Raw genomic sequence first — 22,199 nt, forward strand, 5'->3', positions numbered from 1 at the left:
TACATATGTCCTCAAGATTCTTTGGAAATATGAAAAGTCTGAAAAAAATCACATCCCTTTACTCTCTTTTTCACATCTTCCTAATACGAACCAACAATTAGACTTTCTTACAGGAAGGATTTTAACACAGACAGAAAAAAATTATTAAGAGTGTAAGACAGTTCCAAGTCTGGAGAACATCTCTCTTTGGAGATCCATGCACTGTGAGCCCAGGAAACCTGACCAATCTTCTTGACAAAATTACAAGAAACAGGGTTTACACTGGTTTGTTAAAGGTCAAACACTTCCTGCATAACTTCCTGGTTGGACTAGTTCCTCTCCAGTGCTCTAACTTGGACAGGTGCCTAAAACAAGGTCTCACCGGCACTTCTGAATCAGAGCACAGTAGAACTACCATTTACATTCTGAGCACTCCAGGAGAAGGCAAGGGCTATCAACAGGCGATTCAACCAGTGGAAACAAAGGAAAATTACCCAAGATAGTAGTCAGAAATAATGCTGAAACACAAGGGGCTGGGCTTGGCTTGGCTTTTCTGAGACAAGGTCTTCACACAGCTCATGCTGGCCTCAAACTCCCTTTACAGTCAAAACTGGACTTGAACTATTCATCCCCCTGCCTCCACATCCATGCACTAGGACTACAGGCATATATAGTCATCACATTAATGTTACAACTGAACTGCTTCCCAAAGTGCTCTAAGCACAAAAAGTAGACTAATCAAGGACACTCGATCTGAACTCATTTTATAAACTAAGGCATTACCATGCATTTCACCAGGCACTAAACAAAGGCATTGTGATTAGTGTGGGTTGAGAGACCATATGTTTGGCATTGGATACATATTTAAAATCATATATTGAACTCTGATGATAAAAGCAATATATTTGGGGTTTGCTTTAAAATATAGCAAAGAAAAAAGGGAATAAAAGGGAGGAAACAAAAATCAAAAAATACTAATTCTTAGTCAAAGTAACATATGTAGGTATTCACTACTATTTGTCTCAAAATATGTTCATAATATACTTCAACTATTTCATAATCAGTCTATATAAAGTCCTACAAAAAGATATCCTATGTGTACATGTAAAAGAAAATACTATAAGAGATTACTGTGGTTACTTTTCTCTGGATTATGGAATGGCAGAAATTTGTATTTTTTCCTTTGACAGTTTAGTATTTTCTAATTTCTGTAAGATAAGTATGTACTACTTTTAAAATAAAACAAATCTATTACAACATTACTATACTAGATTTAAGAAAAATTAGGAGACAGTGTTCTGAATACATTTCTTCTCCACAAGACAGTTACCTCTCTACCATCCTTTAATATAAAGTGAAGAGACACCACTACCGGTACTGGGATGCAGCAAGGTCCTAGCATCCATTCCCAGCGCCACTCTAATGCCTAGGAAAATACCGAATGGCAAGAAAAGGGGCAACACTGAATAGTTGTTAGTATAGTAGTGGGAGATTAACCTGTATTTAATTAAATATCCATTTTAAATAAAGGATATTTCATATTAATCAGTCATATTTTCCCAGTTTATCTTTACTAAAATGGCATTCTTCTCAAAGCTTCTAATTGCTTCTCTTTCAAGATCTCAACAGTTCCCAGCAGCTCTATGTTACACTATGTATGTGTAGCCAGAAACCTTTGAAACTCAAATTAAACTAAGAGCTCTCTTCAACAAGGAGATTACATATTAACTCCTAAGAGGTGACTGTCTACCCTTGGTTTCAAATGTTCAATATCATTTCAATAAACCGACATTTTGAAACTACTATAAAATACTTTTTCCATCATCATGAAGAAGACAAGATTGTCCTTGAGACATTATGAGATTCTTCAGAGGATATACAACACGGTGCTCTAGTCTTCACAACAGCAGTCTCTTCCCTCTGGTTAGTAACTGCAGAACTCTCTTTTGCTGCGAGTGGCCAAACACACAGCAATTTCTGGCTAAGTGAGAAGGATACAAAGTCAGTTACGAATCTCCACCCTGCTGTTAAGCCACAAATAAAGACTGTTCCCGGATACAGAGCCAAGGAAGTTTGCTCTGCTCCCTCTTGGGCCATACATGGTTCTAACAACTGTGGATTATACTTTAAATTAAAGACCATAAATGTGGATTAGTTTTCCACACTCCATTAAAAAATGAAGAAGACTCAAACTGAAGGATGCCCTGATGTTGCTTGTGGCCATTATGTAAGATTCCTGAAGTGTCGATGCTAAGGCTCCACCCTCCTCAAGTGCTAAGGAAAACATGGTGGGCAGCTGGGATAGGAGAGAAGCCCATGTCACTTCTGGCCTGGAGGAGCCGAGTCGCCTTTCTGAAATCCGAGAGGAGGGCAGTTAGTGATTCCTAAGCCAGGGTAAGTCGGGGTATCACCCAAACTCTCCACTCGCTCCTTAGTGGCCCTGCCAATTCTCGATAAGAGGCTAGGTTAGGCAGGCCTGAGCATTTCAGATCTGAAAGGCATTCCCAAGCTGCTCTTTTTAACCTCTGAATCTTTTTTAATAAAGCCTCCTAGAATGATTAAATACACAGAACAGAAAGAAGTATAACTACTAGGAGAGATGTGAAAGGTTAGAGACCTGCCTAGTTAGAATCTGCTTCCTCTTCTCTAAATCAAACAGCTCTCCTAGACTGAACTCCCTGGGACTTCAGAACACAGTTTAAAATCAATACATCTGTCAGCCTACAGGGAGACAGAGGTACAGTGAATGCCAATGATGCCAGTTACCTTCCTTTTCGAGGAGTCAAAGGCAAAACTAGCCACCGATATACAACTGTAGCTATGACACTATTCACATCTACAGTAGCAAACACGGGGCTGGAGAGATGGCTCAGCGGTTAAGAGCACTGACTGTTCTTCCAGAGGACCTGAGTTCAATTCCCAGCAACCACATGGCAACTCACAACTGTATGTGACTCCAGTTCCAAAGGATCCAGTACCCTCACACAGACATACACAGACATACATGAAGGCAAAAACACCAATGCATATAAAATAAAAGCAAGTGGCTTATTTTTAAAAAGTAAACATGTATACAACTAGGTAATATAAGAAAATAAAAATCTGATATAGTTACAGGTAATTTCTGATATTTGATATTCATTTCTATAATAAAATAGATTAGTTTCTGGCCGGGCGGTGGTGGCGCACGCCTTTTAATCCCAGCACTTGGGAGGCAGAGGCAGGAGGATCTCTGTGAGTTCGAGGCCAGCCTGGGCTACAGAGTGAGTTCCAGGAAAGGCGCAAAGCTACACAGAGAAACCCTGTCTCGAAAAACCAAAAAAAAAAAAAAAAAAAAAATAGATTAGTCTCATTTGTTCATTCAGTTAAGAAAATGAGGCAGAGATTTAATAAGAAGTATAGATACTCAAAGGTTGTGTTGGTCTGTTGTGGAATAGACTATTTGCTTAACTATGTGAAGACGTGCTGCATGTTTATGCTGCATTTGTTTAACTATGTGAAGATGTGCTGCATGTTTATGCTGCATTTGTTTAACTATGTAAAGATGTGTTACATTTGTCTATGTTGTATTTTTTTAACTATGTAAAGATGTGTTGCTGTTTCACCTTGCCTGCCTAAGGCACCTGATTAGCCTAATAAAAAGCTGAGTGGCCAGACAGTAGAGGGATAAGCAGGGCTGGTGGGCAGAGAGAGTAAGTAGGAGGAGGAATCTAGGCTAGAGGAAGAACAGAGGAGGAGAAAGAGGAGGAGCAGCCAGGGGGGTGCCAGCCAGACAGGGAGGAAGCAAGAAAATAAGGCATACAGAATGAAAGACAGGTAAGAAGCCCCGAGGCAAAAGATAGATGAAGAGAAACAGGTTAATCTAAGTTTAAAAAGCTAGCCAGAAACAAGCCAAAACTGAGGCCGAGCATTCATAACCAGTGAGTCTCTGTGCCCTGATTTGGGGGCTGGGAGCTGAGCAAACCTGCCACACTGGTCTGTCTTCACTGTCAGTCTGACTGGTCTAGAATCACCTAGGAGACTGGTGCATTTCTGGGTACATCTGGAAGGTATTTCCAGAGAAGATTAAATACAGGGAAAGAAGTCTCACTGAGCAGGAGGAGGACACTGTCCTATGTGTGGAGCCCAACAGAATAAAAGGGGAAGAAGGAACCGGTGAAGCACAGGCCTGCTTCTCTCCTTGTTTCCAGGTCAGCCATGACGTGAACCGCTCTGCTCCCACAAGCCTCCCGATCAGGATGGAGGGAACTCTCTGAAACTGTCACCCAAACCATACAGTTCTTCCTCTAAACTGACTTGTCTGGAGTTTCATCAGAGTTATGCAAAAGTAACTAATGCATGGGCCTAGGTATGATATTTAGCAAACTTCTTATTACAGAAGAGTACTAGATTACAAAAACAAAGCTTTCAACTCTACCAAAAAGCTACAGTTGAGCTAGTCTGCCATTCTCAAAAGTATAAATTAGTACTAGACATGAGAATAAATTATAGTATATGTTTTGAACAAGACATCTTTGGAAAAATTCAACACACAATATTGATCAACGTATAACTGAGAATTTTCCTCCTATATGATGTCTGACATACATGACAATCAGGACATGGGCTATTCTTCAAAAATGTATGACACAATGAGGAAGACAAACGCAAACAGCTATTATTAAAGGTGAAACCAAACGCAAGCATAAACAACTAAGTCCAACATGGTACAAGGAAGAAAGCATTGAAAATAGCAAGTATGTGAATCTTAAAGAATGAGTAAGGCAGCTGGAGCAATGGCTCAGTGGTTTAGAGCATGGATTGCGCTTACAGAGGTCCTGAGTTCAATTCCTAGCACCTACATAATAACTCCCAACCATCTGAAACTTCAGTCTCAGGGGGTCTGACGCCCATCTCTGGCCTCTGAAGGTACTGCACACAAGTGGTGCACAGGCACACATGCAGGCAAAACACTCATACATATAAAATAAAAAAAAAAAAAACAATTTTAAAGAATGGGTGCAAGACTTGGGCCTGTAACTCCAGCTACTCAGGAGGCTCAGGCAGAAGGGCTTCAAGTTCAAAGCCTTCCTGGCCTTCAGAGTGAGTCAAAACCAGCAAGTGTAAACCCTGTCTAGAGGTGTAGCTCGGTGGCAGAGTCTTTCCCCAGCATGCGGAAGGCCCTGGGTTCAATCTCTAGCACCCTACAAATGAAACAGAGTCCACAGCAGCAGAACCACTGCCTGCACAACTCCATGACCTTCAAGGTGACCCACGAGGCAAAGAAAAGCACAGGCCAGGCCAAGCTAACACTAAACACAAACACAGGAGGAAATGCATAACAGAATACCCAGGGAAGGTGAATGATTTGCCTCAGCTAAAACACGTGCAGCGATAGGAATGGGGAGTGATAGAGAAGGAAACAAAACTGGAAACACAGGCGTGAGCCAGGTTAAGACAGGTTCAGATGAAAGCAGATTAAACTGGAACATTAAACTTGTGCCACAACATTTCAGGGGAAATAAGCCCGCAAAGGTATAGAATTAAAGACAAAAAGAGACTGAAGCCAAATAAAGACTAGTATGAGAAGAGCTTTGCAGCCAAGCATCAATAATTCAAGCAGACCAGCAATGGCAGACACTGCAGCCGCCTCGGCAAGGCTGTTTGTCACTTGCCAGCAGGTCACCTGGTGTCTAGTGTTGACAGACGCAGTGTTAGCTAGATGAGCCAGCAACCTGAATAATTTCAGCGTATCTCACAAGGTCTGTGTGAGACATGAGCCGTGCTCAGTACCTTCTCTCTCCCAGGCCTGCAGCTGGTCTTGATCTCTGGTGGCACTGCCCAGCACCTCTCGGGGCACAGGCTCCATCCGTGCATCCACCTTTTCTTGGTGAGAGGAATGATCACATCCTCCAACGGCCTTCTGGAAAAAGAAGTTCAGCTCTTCAAAGTTCATAGCCTGGAGCTCCATATAAAGGTCTACCTGCTGGGCTTCTTCCAGCTCATTCCAAAACTGCAGCAAGTGCTCTTGCCCGGCTTTGGACAGCCTGAGTTTGAGGTCATTCACATTCATAGTGCTCTGGTAGTGAGGCTTTGTCAAAACGGAGTGGTAAGAGCTGTGAACCAAAAAGAGAAAAGGACTTAAGAACAGGCCGAAGTCCAACTCTAAACCGCGGGGGATTTTTCTAGTAATAAATCATACACAGCATAATGACATTTCGGTCAACAAGACCATTTGTTTGACAGTGGTCCCCTGAGAGCGTATCACCCCATCCTAACTGCCTTAGGTTATGTATGCTGCGATGCCTGCACAGTAATGAAATAGCCTAATTACACGTTTCTCAGACCACAGCCCCACCATTAAGCTATGTATGACTATGTTTTTAAGAACTCAATATTTAGAAATGAACTTCTGCCTTTCTGACACTTAATATTTGTGAAAGCTCAGACTTAGAAGACAATAATTAGCACCGTGTGACAGTACTCTATGAAGTACTTTACTTCCAGGTCTCATCTAACTTTCTACCACTCTCCATTACCTGGAATTGTCATCACTATTCACATGGAGGAGACTCTAGCACGAAACTCAGCAGCCTGGCCCGTGGAGTGACGTGATCCCAGGCATCTCACTCACTGTCACTCTTCATATCGTTGCCGCTCTACTCCTCAGAACACTAAGCTACCACCTCATATTTCAACTGTTCTCCTTTCACCTCGAATGATGAAAGTAACTACTGTTGCATTCAGAGTACAGCAATCTTCACGGGGATGGGGACAGGACTACCTATAACTATGAAAACTGCATTTCAAGTGCAACTCACACAGGAAAACAGTGAGAGCACGTGCATTATTTCTTTTTTGTTGTTGTTGCTTTGTTGTTGTTTTTTTTTTGTTTTTTTTTTTTTGTTTTTCGAGACAGGGTTTCTCTGTGTAGCTTTGCGCCTTTCCTGGAACTCACTTGGTAGCCCAGGCTGGCCTCGAACTCACAGAGATCCACCTGGCTCTGCCTCCCGAGTGCTGGGATTAAAGGCGTGAGCCACCACCGCCCGGCCGTGCATTATTTCTACTCACTAAAAACACAGACCCGAACTGGAAAGAAAAATGATGCACACTTAACAATCAGGGAAGAAGATCTGTTAGTCACAAACATGAGTATTCTATGATCACAAGGCAAACTCTTTTTTGTTTGTTTGTTTGGTTTTTTTCGAGACAGGGTTTCTCTATGTAGTTTTGGTGCCTGTCCTGGATCTCACTCTGTAGACCAGGCTGGCCTTGAACTCACAGAGATCCGCCTGGCTCTGCCTCCTGAGTGCTGGGATTAAAGGCATGTGTCAGCACCTCCTGGCACAAGGCAAACTCTGAAACTGCACAGTGCTAAAAAGTATGAGAATGAAGAAATATTTAGTCTACCACACACCTAGTACTGATGAATGCAAGATCTGAGATAGACACTGGCTAGAAAAAGTCACGATCTAGCTGTATCTCCAGGGTCAAACACACTGTACAGATAAGAGTTGGAAAAAGGGGGATCTTGATGGCCCTAGGGAATGAGCATGAAGAAGACGAACAGCATCAGGAAGTGAAGGCTTAAGCACAAGGACTAGATAAGGTATAGGGAGGCGCTACCCCATGAAAACCAGGCAATGGGCTGGAGACCAAAGAGAAAGCAATAGAAAGTCAACAGTGGAATGGAACACAGGGCACTGTCACCACATGCTTTAAAAGATGAGAGAAAGAGCCGGGTGGTGGTAGCACACACACAGGCAGGAGGATCTCTGTGAGTTCGAGACCAGCCTGGTCTACAAAGTGAGTTCCAGGGGAGCCAGGACTGTTACACTGAGAAACCCTGTCTCAAAAAAACAAACAAACAAACAAACAAGACGAGAGAAAGAAGCAATGGTAAAGAATACACAGCAAAGAAAGACAGAAGAAGGAAAGCAAGCTACAACACAACCGTGGGCACGAAGAACCAAGGGGCCCGATTAGAATGGCTATCATCAAAAAAGCCAAGGAAGACAGCTGGGGTGGCTCACCAGGGCAAGGGCCCGCCTCCAAGTCCGAGGACCTGAGCTCCCTCCCCAGGACTCACGTGGTGAGAAGAGACAGCTGGCTGCCCTAAGATGTTCTCCAGCCTCCATACACTGGCTGTGGCCTGTGTGTGCGTGTACACACACACACACACACACACACACACACACACACACACACACACACACTTAAAATGTAAAAACCCTTGTATGACGCTATAGAAATCAGGATGGAGGTTGCGCAAAAACTAAAAGTAGAACTACCACACGTTCTGGCTATCACCACCACTTCAGCGCGTCTAAGTCAGCATGCAGGGATACCTACCTGCACATCCACAGTTTGCGCTGCTCTGTCAGAACAGCCAAGGTACAGAACCATCTTAGACACCCATCAACATACACACTGACGAAGGAAATATGCTGTCTAGACCAATGGGATTTTAGTCAGTCACAAATATTGCAATGTCATTTTCCAGAAAATGGATGGAACTAGAGACCATCAGTGAAAAAAGCCAAATTCAGACAAATATTGCATTTTTCTCTCAGATGCAGAACCTAGACCTAAAACACACACACACACACACACACACACACACACACACACACACACACACACGCACACACACGCACATGCACACACACACACACAAGGTCTAAAGGGAGTAGAATATAGGGATAAACAGACCAAACATATATGTCTCTTATATGCAGAATCTAGACTTAACTATAGATATCTATATGTATATATAACATGAACACAGAAGGAAGACTACATGAGAAAGAGGAAGTATGAAGGCAGAAGGAAAACAAATACGAATTAGGTATAATGATACATGTCTAAAAATGCCATAATGAAGTCCATCACTGAGCTTAAGAATCAAACTGGGTAGGTTCCTACCTCAACTCTACCATGGTCCAAGTTTGTGATTTTGATCTGGTTATTTAACCTTTCAATGCCCTAAATTTTCATGTCTACAAAATGGAAGAGACAGTTCCTAGCCAGGTGGATGCCATAATCTTAGCATTTGTGAGGATGAGGCAAGATGGAGAATCTGAGGGTCCTTTAGGCTATAGAGTGAGAATGTACCCAAGCTACAGAGCACAATCCTGTCTCAAAGGCATAGAAACAAACAAACAGAGGAGTGCTTACCTCTAAAGTTAAGGGTAGTTGTGACTTACTATGATTGAAAAGCAGTTTTGAAAGTGTCTATAAAATGCTACTGTTTTAATAAATGGGACCTCTTGAAACTGAGAAGCTTTTGCAGGGCAAAAGACACAGTCAATAAGACAAAAAGACAGCCTAAAGAATGGGAAAAGATCTTCACCAACCTCACATCTGACAGAGGATTGATTTCCACAGTATATAAAGAACTCAAGAAACTAGACATCAAAATACTAAACAATCCAATTAAAAAATGGGCTAAAGAGCTAAACAGATTTCACAAAACAAGAATCACAAATGGATGAAAGACATTTAAAGAAATGCTCAACATCCTTAATCATCAGAGAAATGCAAATCAAAATGACTCTGAGATACCACCTTACACCTGTCAGAATGGCTATGATCAAAAACACTATTGACAATCAATGTTGGAGAGGATGTGGAGCAAAGGGAACACTCACCCCTCCACTGTTGGTGGGAATGCAAGCTTGTACAATCACTGTGGATATGGTGGTTTCTCAGAAAATTGGGAATTGATCTACCTCAAGACCCAGCCATACCACTCTTGGGCATATACCCAAGGAATGCTGATTCATACCACAAAGATACATGCTCAGCTATGTTCATAGCAGCACTATTTGTAATAGCCAGAACCTGGAAACAACCTAGATGCCCGTCAACGGAAGAATGGATTAAGAAAATGTGGTACATATACACAATGGAGTACTTACTCAGCAGAGAAAAACAATGAAAGCATGAAATTTGCAGGCAAATGGATGGAACTAGAAAAAATCATCCTGAGTGAGATAACCCAGACCCAGAAAGACAGTCATGGTATGTACTCACTCATAGGTGGATTCTAGATATAAAATAAAGAACAATCAGACTACAACTCACAGAACCATGGAGGCTATATATATAGCATGGGAGACCCTAGGACGACTGTGGCTTATAATAAGTTTTGGTTTTACTCAATTACTGAGCAAGCCTCAATGAAACATTTCACTATTAAGATAAGAATACATACTGTATCAAGCTGATAATAGAAAAATAAATTAATTTTTAAAAATAAAAGAAAAAATGAACTATTAAAAACAAACAAACATATTTTACTAAAGTAAAAAAAAAAAGGAGAACTAGGGACTCATCATTCCTCCTCTCCACATTCTATTCTTTCCCTTGTTTTATATTTTTAAATTTTTTTATCGGTGGATTCTGCTGAAGTATCCGCTGCAGATAAGCACTGGAGGTCTCCTGTTGCAAATCACCCTCTGGAGCGATGGAAGGATCTTTTTACTGGCACTTGGAGGAGACCCGATCTGGTGTTGGTACGGGCCCAGGGTTCTGTTTATGTCTTTCCTCAGGACAATGAGGTTGCTCTTTGGATTCCTGAAGGTGGTGTACGCCCTGTGGCTGCTGCTGAAACCCAACATGACAGAGACCTATTGGGCCTTCATGAAAAACTCTCCCCTTCTGATGCCAATGGGGATTGAGAGCCCAATATGGCCAGCTTTGGCAAGCATTAATGTAAGCCTAGGAACTGTAGCCATGCGGTTGGATTCTCCAGAAGGTAATGTATGGCAACTGCTTTTTCAAGTATATTTGAGAATGTGTCACCCAGACACCTTGGAGATTAAGGATAACCCTGAAGGTCACTGACCTCCATTTGTTAACAGTAGCAATCCAGCTTAGCTTTTTCATTTTCACAATCCTCAAGCTGGTGTAGTACCTACTTTGCAGGAGTGGCTCTGTGCAACATTTATTAGCCTCCTGAAATTCATTTAACCCCCCTTTGAAGATACCTTAAAATTTATGAGCCTGAATGTAGCCATTATAAGACCATTAGTTATGTTCCTTATGAGCTGCCTGTTTTTTCTTTCTTCTTTTTTATTTTGTTTTTTTGTTTGTTTGTTTGTTTTTGCTTTGTTTTTTGAGACAGGGTTTCTCTGTGTAGCTTTGCGCCTTTCCTGGAAACTCGCTTTGGAGACCAGGCTGGCCTCGAACTCACAGAGATCTGCCTGCCTCTGCCTCCCGAGTGCTGGGTTTAAAGGTGTGCACCACCACCACCTGGCTGCCTGTTTTTTCTTTATGGTTCTTAGTTGTTCTTTTGCAGAGCTGCCAGCTTAAGTCGTTCTGGGATCAAGAAAAATGGGCCTTGGCGGTTCGTGTTCCTAGAGTTGTATCCATACCAGTGGATGTCCACATGCTCCAGAAGAGAACTTGACATTGTTGCTGCCGCTGTTGCTGTTATAGCAGTGGCGTCCACCGCTGCTACTGTTTCTGGGATTGCCATTTCATAATTGCTTACTACAGCTAGCACAGTGGAGACCCTGGCATCAAAAGTAGCTACCACAGTTAGTTAATATTTCATTCTATTGAGCATGATAAATTTAATTCAATAGTTATATACATTTCGATTGGCTTTGAAAATTATAAATTTATAAACTCAAGTTCCATTTACTTTTGGGATACCATCTTACAAGGACTCCAATTTGCAGTAAGGCTTGTTAAGGGAAGGAATGGCTCAGGTGCCTTTAGCCTACTGGCTATGGGTGGGTTAGGACTTCTGTTGATCTTTTATGTGTCCAAAACACAGATTGCAAGCCCAGTGCCATTTTGAGATCTTTGGCAGCAGTTAACTCTGCAGCTCACACATGATCAAGCCTGTATGATAATGAGTATTCAGAGACGGATAATGCCTGGGGGGGGGGGGGCGGCGCTCACCAACCTAAGACAGAGCACCTGTGTGGCCTGGGCAGGCGTCTCCATGACAGGTAAGGTGACCTGCTGACGTCCCATGCAAACCTAAGTCAGAAGCTCATTTTTTAGTAAAAGGGGGACCTGTAGGGTCCTGGCCCCTGTTTTAGATAACTGTTGCCTTGCTTGCTGACCTTGACCTTGGTATCCTCCCTATGCTAATTCCCTGCCAGGTTCCACCCTCATGAATGCTTAAGGGGAAGTTTCTTGTCTGTGTATCCTGCATAATGGGCATTAACAGCTTAGATGCAAGACTGTAAAACATCAGTAGCGAACTTCTGCCGAACTTCTGCCCTCCGGGGTTCTCCCATTATGCTGTAAGCCTGTATTTAAGACCTCTTCCCTCCTTCAATAAACAGCATTCAGCATTAAATAAAATAAAATAAACAACAACAAAAAAGAGCATGGGGCCAAAAAAAAATGCTACTGTTAAAGACATGAAATCTGCACTCCACAGCGTTAAGTCCCAACCTTTTGAACATGAGAGAGCTATTATATGAGTGGGACAAAGCTATAAAGTTTATCAGATACAAGAAAAGAAGATCTACTCAATAGGAGCAATTTAAAAAAAAAAAAAAAAAAGGTGCCTCCCAGAATAATACATTCAGAGAAGATCAGGCCATGGATGGCAGCAGTTGTCCAAAGGCCACTGCAGTCTTCTACAAGGGGACAGATTCTGAGAATCAAATCCTTCAGTGACTTATCACACGAACATCACAACACAGTGAGCACAAACAGGGGTAGGTCAATCACTCTGCTTGCCTTCTTGATGGAACCAAGACCCATAGGAAACACAAGATGAATGGGCTGTTGCTAATGAAACACCAAATGTCTCACAGTAAACTTTTACAAGTTTACTTGTAGTAATCACCAAGGATGCAGCAAAGTATCCTGCTACATTACAAGGGCAATGATGTCATTAGAACTTTTTCACTTATACCATAATCAGCATGGTACAGCAGCCCAGCATGGTTTGCTGATGGTGGCACAGAACTACAGTGAGTTGTGCTGGCCCCCAGTCACCCTCCTCACTATGTGAATAGGTTACCTATGAAAGCTGCCTTTCAGCCAGGTGGTGGTGGCACATACCTTTAATCCCAGGCAGAGGCAGGTGGATCTCTGAGTTCAAGGGCAGCCTGGTCTGCAGAATGAGTTCCAGTACAGCCAGGGCTACACAGAGAAATCTTGTCTCAAAAAAAAGTATTTCAACTGATGTCTAAGTTTCAAGAGTCATACCACTTATTTTTTTAAAGCATGTAATAAGATAGTTGGTGCATGTATAAAATTCTCAAAGAATATTTTTTAAATAATTAAATAAAAAAAATAAGACAGTAGGGAGAGGTAGATTTGTATTATTTTGCATTTCCTCACAAGACAACCCAGCCTTTTTCATATATCCTTAAGGGTCAAAAACAAAGAGGACTCTGTCTACTAAGTGCACATACAAACATACTATGACAAATGTTAAGTAGAACTGTTCCTTAAAAGTCATTCAAAGCTGGGCGAGTCTCTAATCCCAGCACTCGGAAGGCAGAAGCAAGCCAATCTCTGTGAGTTCAAGTCCAGCTTGGTCTACGGGTCAAGTTCTAGGACAGCCAAGGCTACACAGAGAAATCTTGTCTTGGAAACAACAACAGTCACTCAATACCCTTCCCCTTTAGGTGCTTAAAAAAAATGTATTTATGCAAATAAAACAACTCATGGTAAACTTTGACATCTGAGCCCAGAACACCCGCAGTCTACAAAGGTTACCAAGGTCCTATCAGCTCATTCACATGTTATGTAACACTCACGAGCATGATTTATGCTTCTCTGACATAGCTATAACCATCAGTATAGTACCACAGTTCCTACTACTACAGGTAAGAGGTCTGTGTGTATAAGTAAATGGTACACAGCAACAGAGAAAGAAGTCAAGACATGGATTTTATACTGACAACTAATATCTAAGAGCTAGAAATCTGCGCTAGAAATTATGACTAAATTTGGTATATGTCTATAACCTAACACATCTGGATGAACACAAATGACAGTTATCAAACATGCCTTTATTAGAATTTAAATGCCATATTAAAGAGGTCCAGTATTTCCCATTTCCTCCCCCTTACCCTCCCCCCCCTGCTGTTAAATGCCCTCAAAAATGGGTTAGTAAACCCCTTTTGAAAAAAGGGTACCAAGCCAACGGTAGTGGCACATGACTTTAATCCCAGCACTTGGTTAGAAGCAGAGGCAGGTAGGTGGATCTCTGTGAGTTCGAGGCCAGACTGGTCTACAAAGCTAGTTTCACGACAGCCAGGGCTACACTGAGACACCCTGTCTCGAAACCTCGCTACTACTCCCCCGCCCCCCCAAAAAAAAGAAAGAATGAAAAAAAAAAAGCAGTATGGAGACTGAATCCTAACCACTAACTAACAGCACAGACTATGAAGTCTTTTTCCCCTAAGCCAAGTGAGTCAACTAACTGAGAAATAGACAAATGCCTTCAGTTTCTAGCAAACCCTTGGGTCTACGCCCAGTGAACTTCACCTCCAAGTCCCTAAACTTTTGCCTCACAGAAATACACACATAATCACTATCACCCGATTTCAGATTTCATCAGGCCAAACTTTAAAAAAATCTTCAAGAGCATATGTGAGCTCCCAGTCCTGCAGGCCCATGCTTCTACCAGGCCAATAGAGGGGAAACCCTGAAATCTGAACCCTCTCCCTCTATCAACATCAAGCGAGGCAGGGACGTGGAAAGCCGGTCCAGTGCTAGCCACATCCCCCATTGCGATCCCCTGTCCTTGTCCGAGCTCTCAATTCCTGCTCTCGTTCGTCCAAAACACCCCAACTCTTTCCCCTGACAGTTCTAGCGACCACTTATTCCCAACGGGGACCCCCCAGATATGGCACAACTCTTCCCGAGCCCTGGCTTGAGATCCTCGTGGTTCTTCTTCCCCAGCCAGGTGAGGGCCCACTCGCAACAGTGCTGACACGCGCCGGGGACTCCATCACCGCCCCAGACTCCTCTCCCGGGTCCCCCCACGTCCCTCCGCGCGTCCCAGCCCTGCCGTGACACAGCCCACGCCCCTCCGGAGCTGCAGACAGCCGGCGCGGAGCACCGTGCGGCGACGCGTGGACGGTCGGCGCGCTTAGACATGGGACCGCGCGTTGGAAGGGGGGGGGGGGGCCCTACCTCCCTCGGCGCTCCGGCGGCTCCGGCTCCGGCTCCTTTGGCTTGACTACTCGCCGGCGTCCCGCGCCCGCGTGGAATATATACCGTCATCGGGGGGGGGGGGGGCCGGGGCGGCGGGGCGGGCCGCTAGCGGCGGCGATGAGGAGCGCGGGCCCCGGCCACCCCGCCCCTCTAGCCGTAGTGACTGGCTGCGGCCACTGGGCGGAGCGGAAGCCTGCCGGCCCGACACGTCAACCACCAAGAGCGGGCCAAAGGGGCGGACACCGGCGAGGGGAAGGCGGGGTCTTCGCGTCACTCAGATTTCTGACCAATGGGATGGCTCGGCGTCCTGTCAGTCTGAGGCACCGCCCACCACGCACTGGCGAGGGGGCGGGACCCTCTGCGCGCGCGGCCTGGGGGGAGGGTAAGGCCCGGCGGAGGTGCTGCCTTGGCGACCAGCGGCTAGGCGGGGCTTCGGAGTCATCTCCGGGTGGGTCGGTGTGCCCGGTGCCCGAGTGGAGTGGGGCGCGGGCACTGTGTCTCCAGGTGACGGATTTCCGAACACCCACGCGTTCGGAAACCGGGGAAAGACCCGCCGGTTTCTGGGCAGAGATCCATCCAGGGGCGGACCTGTGACCTTAGGCTAGCTGGTTTCTCCAGATACCTGGCTGCCAAGTCTGTGCCTTAGGCTTCCTCTATCATTGTCTCCTGAGTCTCACCGGTGTGAAGCCAGCGGGGTTGTCTTTTGCACAGACACAAGTGAAAGAAGAAATGCAAGCAAAAAGGATTGGATAACCCGAGGTCCTCAGAGCCAATGTGCAACTGCCCTGTGACACCATCGGCCGCGGGTGTGCACATGCAGCCTGTGTTCTCAATGTCATGAAGTTGCATTTACATTTAAAGTTATGTTGGGTTTTGCAGGTTCTAAAAGAGAGTCCAATTTGTTGAGATGTCAAAAACACCTAAATCTAATATCTTGTAGATAGGCTTCCCTGGTTAGGTTTTTGACGATTTTCTTAGTCGTTCTTGCCTATTCACTTTTCATTCAGACTTTACTACCAACTGATGTCATTTAGAAATTTTATCTTTTAACGGGGTGTCATTTGTAAATTAAAAGATAGTTTTCATTTGAAAAGGTACTTTTATGGCTTTAGGGCATTTAGACCACTACCCAGACAACTCAAGAAAATCTTTAACCTCCAGAGGTTAAATGGATAGATGAATGGGTGGCCAGAGAGTTAAACACAGCCTTGTGGAAAAGGATCAAGGACAGGGGTGTGGTATGTTAGCAGTATTTGCTTGGCCTTAGGCTTGCACACCCTATGGCATCCTGTCATATGCCACGTCACCTGAGAAGCTGTACATGCCACCCACAATGACGTTGATAGTGCCAGATGTGCCCTCTTAGAGCAAGAATAACAATGGGAGTGTGTTCTCTGGTTTTCATACTTCCAGTTTTGAAAGCACTTAAATGAAGACTACAGAGCCTGTGCACAGTGGGGGTTGCCCAGAATCCCTTGATCTTTCCATAGGCGTGTCCCTGGGGTTGAACTATTAAGAACAACCTGGCAGCTGCATAATAAAGACCATATTGTTCAAGCTGCACTTACTGAGTTAGTCTATGCTAGACCCTATGACAGATACCACGGGGATCAAGGGTGTTTCTTCGAGGAATTTCTAGTACCGTAAGAGACGGGGAAGGTAGATGCTCCTTTTTTCAAAATGGAGAGCCATGAGGGAAGCAGCAAATGCTCAAATAATGGCCCTCAGAGCTCAGGGAGAGCTCCAAAATAGACCCATAGTTCCCATAGTGAGGGACAACCTCCTGCTTCTGAAGGCTGCTCTTTGGTACTCAGCCTTTATGATAGAGGCTTTTATATATTTTTCCAATTGGCAACCTCAGCACCTTGCTAACTCCTGTTACCTCCTTGATACGAATAATTTTTTTTTTTTTTTGGTTTTTCGAGACAGGGTTTCTCTATGTAGCTTTGCACCTTTCCTGAAACTCACTTGGTAGCCCAGGCTGGCCTCGAACTCACAGAGATCCGCCTGCCTCTGCCTCCCAAGTGCTGGGATTAAAGGCGTGCGCCGCCACCACCGCCCAGCCACGAATAATTTTTTTTAAGACCAGGAAGTTTGTCCAAAGATTTTTTTTAAATTGGGAAGGGAAATATCTACCTAAGAGGTGCTATTAAATACACTGTGGAGTTTGAAGTATCCAAAGGGAATACTTAGCTGGGCAGTGGTGGCACACCACTCGGGAAGCAGAGACAGGCAGATCTGTGAGTTCCAGGCCAGCCTGGTCTACAGAGTAAATTACAGGACAGCCTGGGCTGTTACACAGAGAATCCCTGTCTCAACCCCTGCTCCCCTCCCAAAAAAAGAAAGAAAGAAATACTTGTCAAAAGTTACATATTTTTAGTAATACCAGCTCAACCTGGTTAAAAATAAGAAGAAATGGGTAATACTTTCATCTATTAGATGTATGGGTGGATAGATGAACGGGTGGACGATAGTTAGATGGATATTATGAGCTCTGGAAAGAAAAGATCACCCTGAACTTCAATTCACACAAAATTGAGAAAATAGCACAATAGGTTTTACAGAGTTGGGAAGGGAAAGGAGAAAGTGCTAGCCTACAGTAGCTAGATAAGAAACGTTTGTAGCTAGAGTTTTCCTGCCTTGCCCACAGTCAGGACAAATCTTTGTCACCCTCCAGTCCCACAGCTGCTCAGACCCAACCAAGTAAACACAGAGACTTATATTTCTTACAAACTGTATGGCCGTGGCAGGCTTCTTGCTAACTGTTCTTATAGCTTAAATTAATCCATTTCCATAAATCTATACCTTCATGCTGCTGGTCATGGCAGCGGCTGGCAGTGTCTCTCTGCCTCAGCCTTCCGCTTCCCAGAATTCTCCTCTCTCCTTGTCCCACCTACTTCCTGCCTGGCCACTGGCCAATCAGTGTTTTATTTATTGACCAATCAGAGCAATTTGACATACAGACCATCCCACAGCAAATGTTAACTAAGAAAAGGATAGAGGGAAGAGGAGAAGAGAAGTAGACTAGTTATATGGTAAAACTGCAGAACAGAATGAGGCTGGGATATAGCTCAATGATAAAAGCAGTTACCTAGGGTGTATAAGCTCAGTCCCCAGAAACACACACACACACACACACACACACAGACACACACACACACAAAGTATTGTTGGAATGTGAGATGCTTTAATATGTATTGTAATTGTTATTGCATGTTAGTTATAAATATTAATGAGTTTCACTGTGATTTTCCATATATATCATTTCATGTATATCATCAATATATAGATGAAGGGGTGTGTGTGTGTGGCCACCCTCCTTAATACCTTCTGTGAAAAGATGCTTTAAATGAACCATTATTGTGAAACAATTTAAAATTTGAAAATGCCATATAGCAGTAATAGGTTTTATTTTTTTATATGAAGACAATGAGATTATGGTAATTTTTATATTGTTTTTGGGTGGACATATTTTGCTAAATTTAAATTATTTCAATGTTGTGAAATGTTACTTAACAACAAAAACAGCCACGTGGCTTTACTGATTTTCCCAGTGACCTGTCCGGCATGTGGCAGTCTGCCTGCATTTTCTGGTTTCTCATAATCCATTATGACCCACCTGTTTTTTTTTAAGGGTGCTGGTACTTGGGGCTGCCACACCAGAGGAGTCTTCCCTCCATTGTCCTGAACATGATGGCTGCAGCTGGTTCGTAGATAGAGATTTTTGCCAACAAGATTCACAAAGCACCAGGAGAGTCTAGGCTCAGACTGGGTCAGGGCAAGGCCTGAGCACTCATGACATCACTATTTCCAGGAGGGCGCAGACAAGTGGGTGGTGAACTGATTAGCATTTTAACTTTCTTTTTTTTTTGCATATTAAATATTTATTCACAGCCTTGTTACAAAATGCATTCATCTATGCTGTGTCTTGACACACCTCTTAGAAAATTTAAGTCATCCATGTTTCTGAAGATCAAATTTCCAAATCATCAAGGACACCCTTAAGCCTCCTTTGCGCTCCCGCGTGTCGTGTCGCTCAGCTTCAGACACGCACCTGCTGACTCCGATGTCCACTCTGTCCTCACCCAGTGTGCACCTTTGCATACACAGTGACGATCTCCATGACGGACAGCGCTTGGCTTTCCCGCCAACCCATTTCCCACGGGGTCCGGCGGGCTGGGCTCCTCACACGGCTGCCGAGTCTGTGCCATCTCCCCTTTGCCCAGGAAGGGATGGGAGGCCCAAAGCCACCGCACTCACTTCAGATTCTTGCGCCATCACCAGCCACTGAGCCCCAGCGTGCAGCCCCGTCATGCTGCGTGCCACGTGAGAGCAAAGAGCGCATTTTGACTTTCTTATGACAGTTTCCTAGGACGTAAGGAATTTATTCTCTTGGGAGATGATACGGGCTTAGCTCACCACTCCTCCCACACTTAAATTTCCTGTAGTTCAGGGTGTGTTTTGGAATATTGTGAAATGAAGAAAACACCCTGTTAAATGTCAGATTTTTTTCACCCAGTATGTTCTACGCCTTCCTAACATTCACACAGTCCTCTAGGATTTTGAGCTAGACAGTTTATCTAGAATGCGTAGGATGCTAGGAGTGATACCCAAGAGTGGGTAAATACACAGTCCTTCATAACTGACTCCAACCTCAGAAGCACATACGTCACTGAATGAAATAGACTAGAAAGTACAAAAGAAGAGTGTCGGTGTGTGATGACTCCAGGGAGGCAAGGCTTTGTATGGTAGGAGACTGCATTCCATCCCAGTGGTGTTGGCCAGCCGGTCTGCCCCTTAATAAAGACAGCTTTGTCGAAAGTGAAGTGATTTACTTAAGGATTAAACTGATAGGAAGGCATAAAAGTAAGTTTCAAAGTCAAGCTATTACTAAATAGCAGCATTGCTTTGCAAGTAATGAGTATGAAAATAATCCAATAATTAAAAAGTTCAATCATGATAATAAATTGCTCCAATACTTTTTCCTCTTAAAAACTAAGTGGCTCATACTGTGATAGTTATTCTTCATTGTCAACTTGACAAGGTTTAGAATCACCATGGAAACAAATCTCTGGGCATTTTTTTGTGAGAGTTTTTTTTTACATTAAGTTGGAAGACTCAACCTAAATGTAGGAAGTACCATTCCATAGGCCAGGGGCCACCAGAATAACAAGGGTCAAAGGAGCCAAAAAGCAGCATTTATATCTCTATCTCTGCTTCCTGACAATGGACACACAATATGATCAGCTACCTGCTGCTCTTGCCTTCCACACCTTCCCTGCCTTGATAGACTGCATCCCCTCAAACCGTGAGCCAAGACACGTCTTCCTTCTTTAAGCTGCTGCTATCAAATGTTTTGTCTCAACAATGGAACAAGTAACTAAGGCATCAGCATTGTGAATTCCAGGTCAAACACTGAAGTTATTGTCTGGAACGTCTAATGCAGACAGCCTCACAGTGCTGTGGTCTCCAGGGGATGACATCTGGCCTATGGATAGAACTAGAATAGAGATCTATTTTGTTCCAAACCTGCCTTCCCACAGATGCAGTGGCTGTTGAGCCATCCACCACTGCTTTGCTACACAGCTGTACAGAATACTGTCTCTCAGAGGTAAATGTTTCTCAAAATGTAGTTTAGATTTTTTGTACACTTTACCTTGGAGGCTCCTCAGCTCAACATGAATGATGTACATAAGGTTATCACAAGTTATTTCTGCTGGAGCTATCTTTTAGCCTCATATTTTGTTTTTAGGAATCCTTACTAAATTTGCTCTATATTGTTTCAAGTAATATCTCTTTTTTATTTTCTGTCTATGTTTGTTTTTTCTTCATATATGGCTGTGCACCACTTTCATGCCTGGTGCCTGCAGAGGCCAGAAGAGAGCCTCACATGCCCTGAGACTGGAGTTACAGATGTTTATAAGCTGTTGTTTGGTTGCTAGGAACTGAACTCGGGTCCTTTGGAAAATTACCTGTGCTCTTACTGCTGAGCCATCTCTCCAGCCCCTACAGTTAATATCTTTAAATAAAGAAAGGATTTTCAAAAAAAAAAATCTGTTCTGCCCTCTACAAAATCTCAGACGTAGCAAGAAAATCCTAAGCATTTCTTTGTTCTAGGCCTCATATCTTCTCTTGGTCTGTGTCACTTACTATTAGTTAAGGAAGATAGGACCTAGGTCACAATGAAAGTCTCAAGCAATGCCAGTTGGCTTTACATCAGAACTAAACTATAGAAGTATGATCTTAAAGCTTACTTGGAGGTAGTGTGTTGTGAATGAAAATAATCTCAGGACTCAGGAGGCAGAGTCAAGTTCCAGATCAGGCAGGCTTCATAACATTATGCAGGAAAACTGGGAGGGAAAGGTTTACTCAGATTCTCAGGGTCATTGTCTAATTAGCTTCTGTGTCCCCACATCATTGGCTTATTCACTTAACTTATTCTAGACAACTCAGCATAATAGATGAGTACATGAACTCCAATGTCAGACAGAATGAGTTTGAATTGTGCCTCTGTCTGCAATCCCTAGTTTAATGTCATTAACAAGTTACTGAATATCTTCGGGCCCCATCAGGGATAATAATAAGACCTACCTACTAGGGTTGCTGTGAGGATTATTATTTTTGTAATACTTAAGAGTAATTTCTAGCCGGGCGTTGGTGGCGCACGCCTTTAATCCCAGCACTCGGGAGGCAGAGGCAGGCGGATCTCTGTGAGTTCGAGGCCAGCCTGGGCTACCAAGTGAGCTCCAGGAAAGGCGCAAAGCTACACAGAGAAACCCTGTCTCGAAAAACCAAAAAAAAAAAAAAAAAAAAAAAAAGAGTAATTTCTAACACAATAAAAATTGCAAATCTTTGCTTGAAAATTAGTATTTGCTGAACTTCATGGCATGTCAGGAAATAGGATATGAGTTTGAAGAGAGTTTGATTACTCCCCTCTCTTTGAGTTTGAACAGGACTCTTTTCTAATTAATACAGTTTGCAAAAGGTGATAGGATATTGCTATGGTTTAAATGTTCCCACCAAAACTCATTGAAATTTAATCTCTATTATAAAGTATTAAGAAACAAACTAAATGGGACACAGAAGGAGTTGTTTAG

The 22,199-nt window shown here is 43.5% G+C and overlaps 1 protein-coding gene across 3 annotated transcripts in view; it reads right to left on the reverse strand.

Moving 5' to 3' along the window:
- Nucleotides 1–15,604, reverse strand: part of Uap1 (UDP-N-acetylglucosamine pyrophosphorylase 1) — a 41,730-nt gene extending 26,126 nt beyond the window's left edge. Inside the window, exons 1-2 of one of the 3 annotated variants that reach the window (XM_042258554.2) lie at nt 15,082–15,604; nt 5,752–6,074 (exon numbers count right to left, since the gene is read on the reverse strand). In XM_042258554.2, coding sequence (XP_042114488.2) covers nt 5,752–6,031 — 280 coding nt within the window. In that variant the 5' untranslated portion in view covers nt 6,032–6,074; nt 15,082–15,604. The remainder of the gene's footprint in view (nt 1–5,751; nt 6,075–15,081) is intronic. The other 2 variants (XM_042258552.2, XM_042258553.2) reach the window with 2 other exon arrangements.
- Nucleotides 15,605–22,199: the final 6,595 nt, after the last annotated feature.

This window comes from Peromyscus maniculatus, chromosome 11 (genome assembly GCF_049852395.1).
Source record: "Peromyscus maniculatus bairdii isolate BWxNUB_F1_BW_parent chromosome 11, HU_Pman_BW_mat_3.1, whole genome shotgun sequence".
Taxonomy (NCBI): domain Eukaryota; kingdom Metazoa; phylum Chordata; class Mammalia; order Rodentia; family Cricetidae; genus Peromyscus; species Peromyscus maniculatus.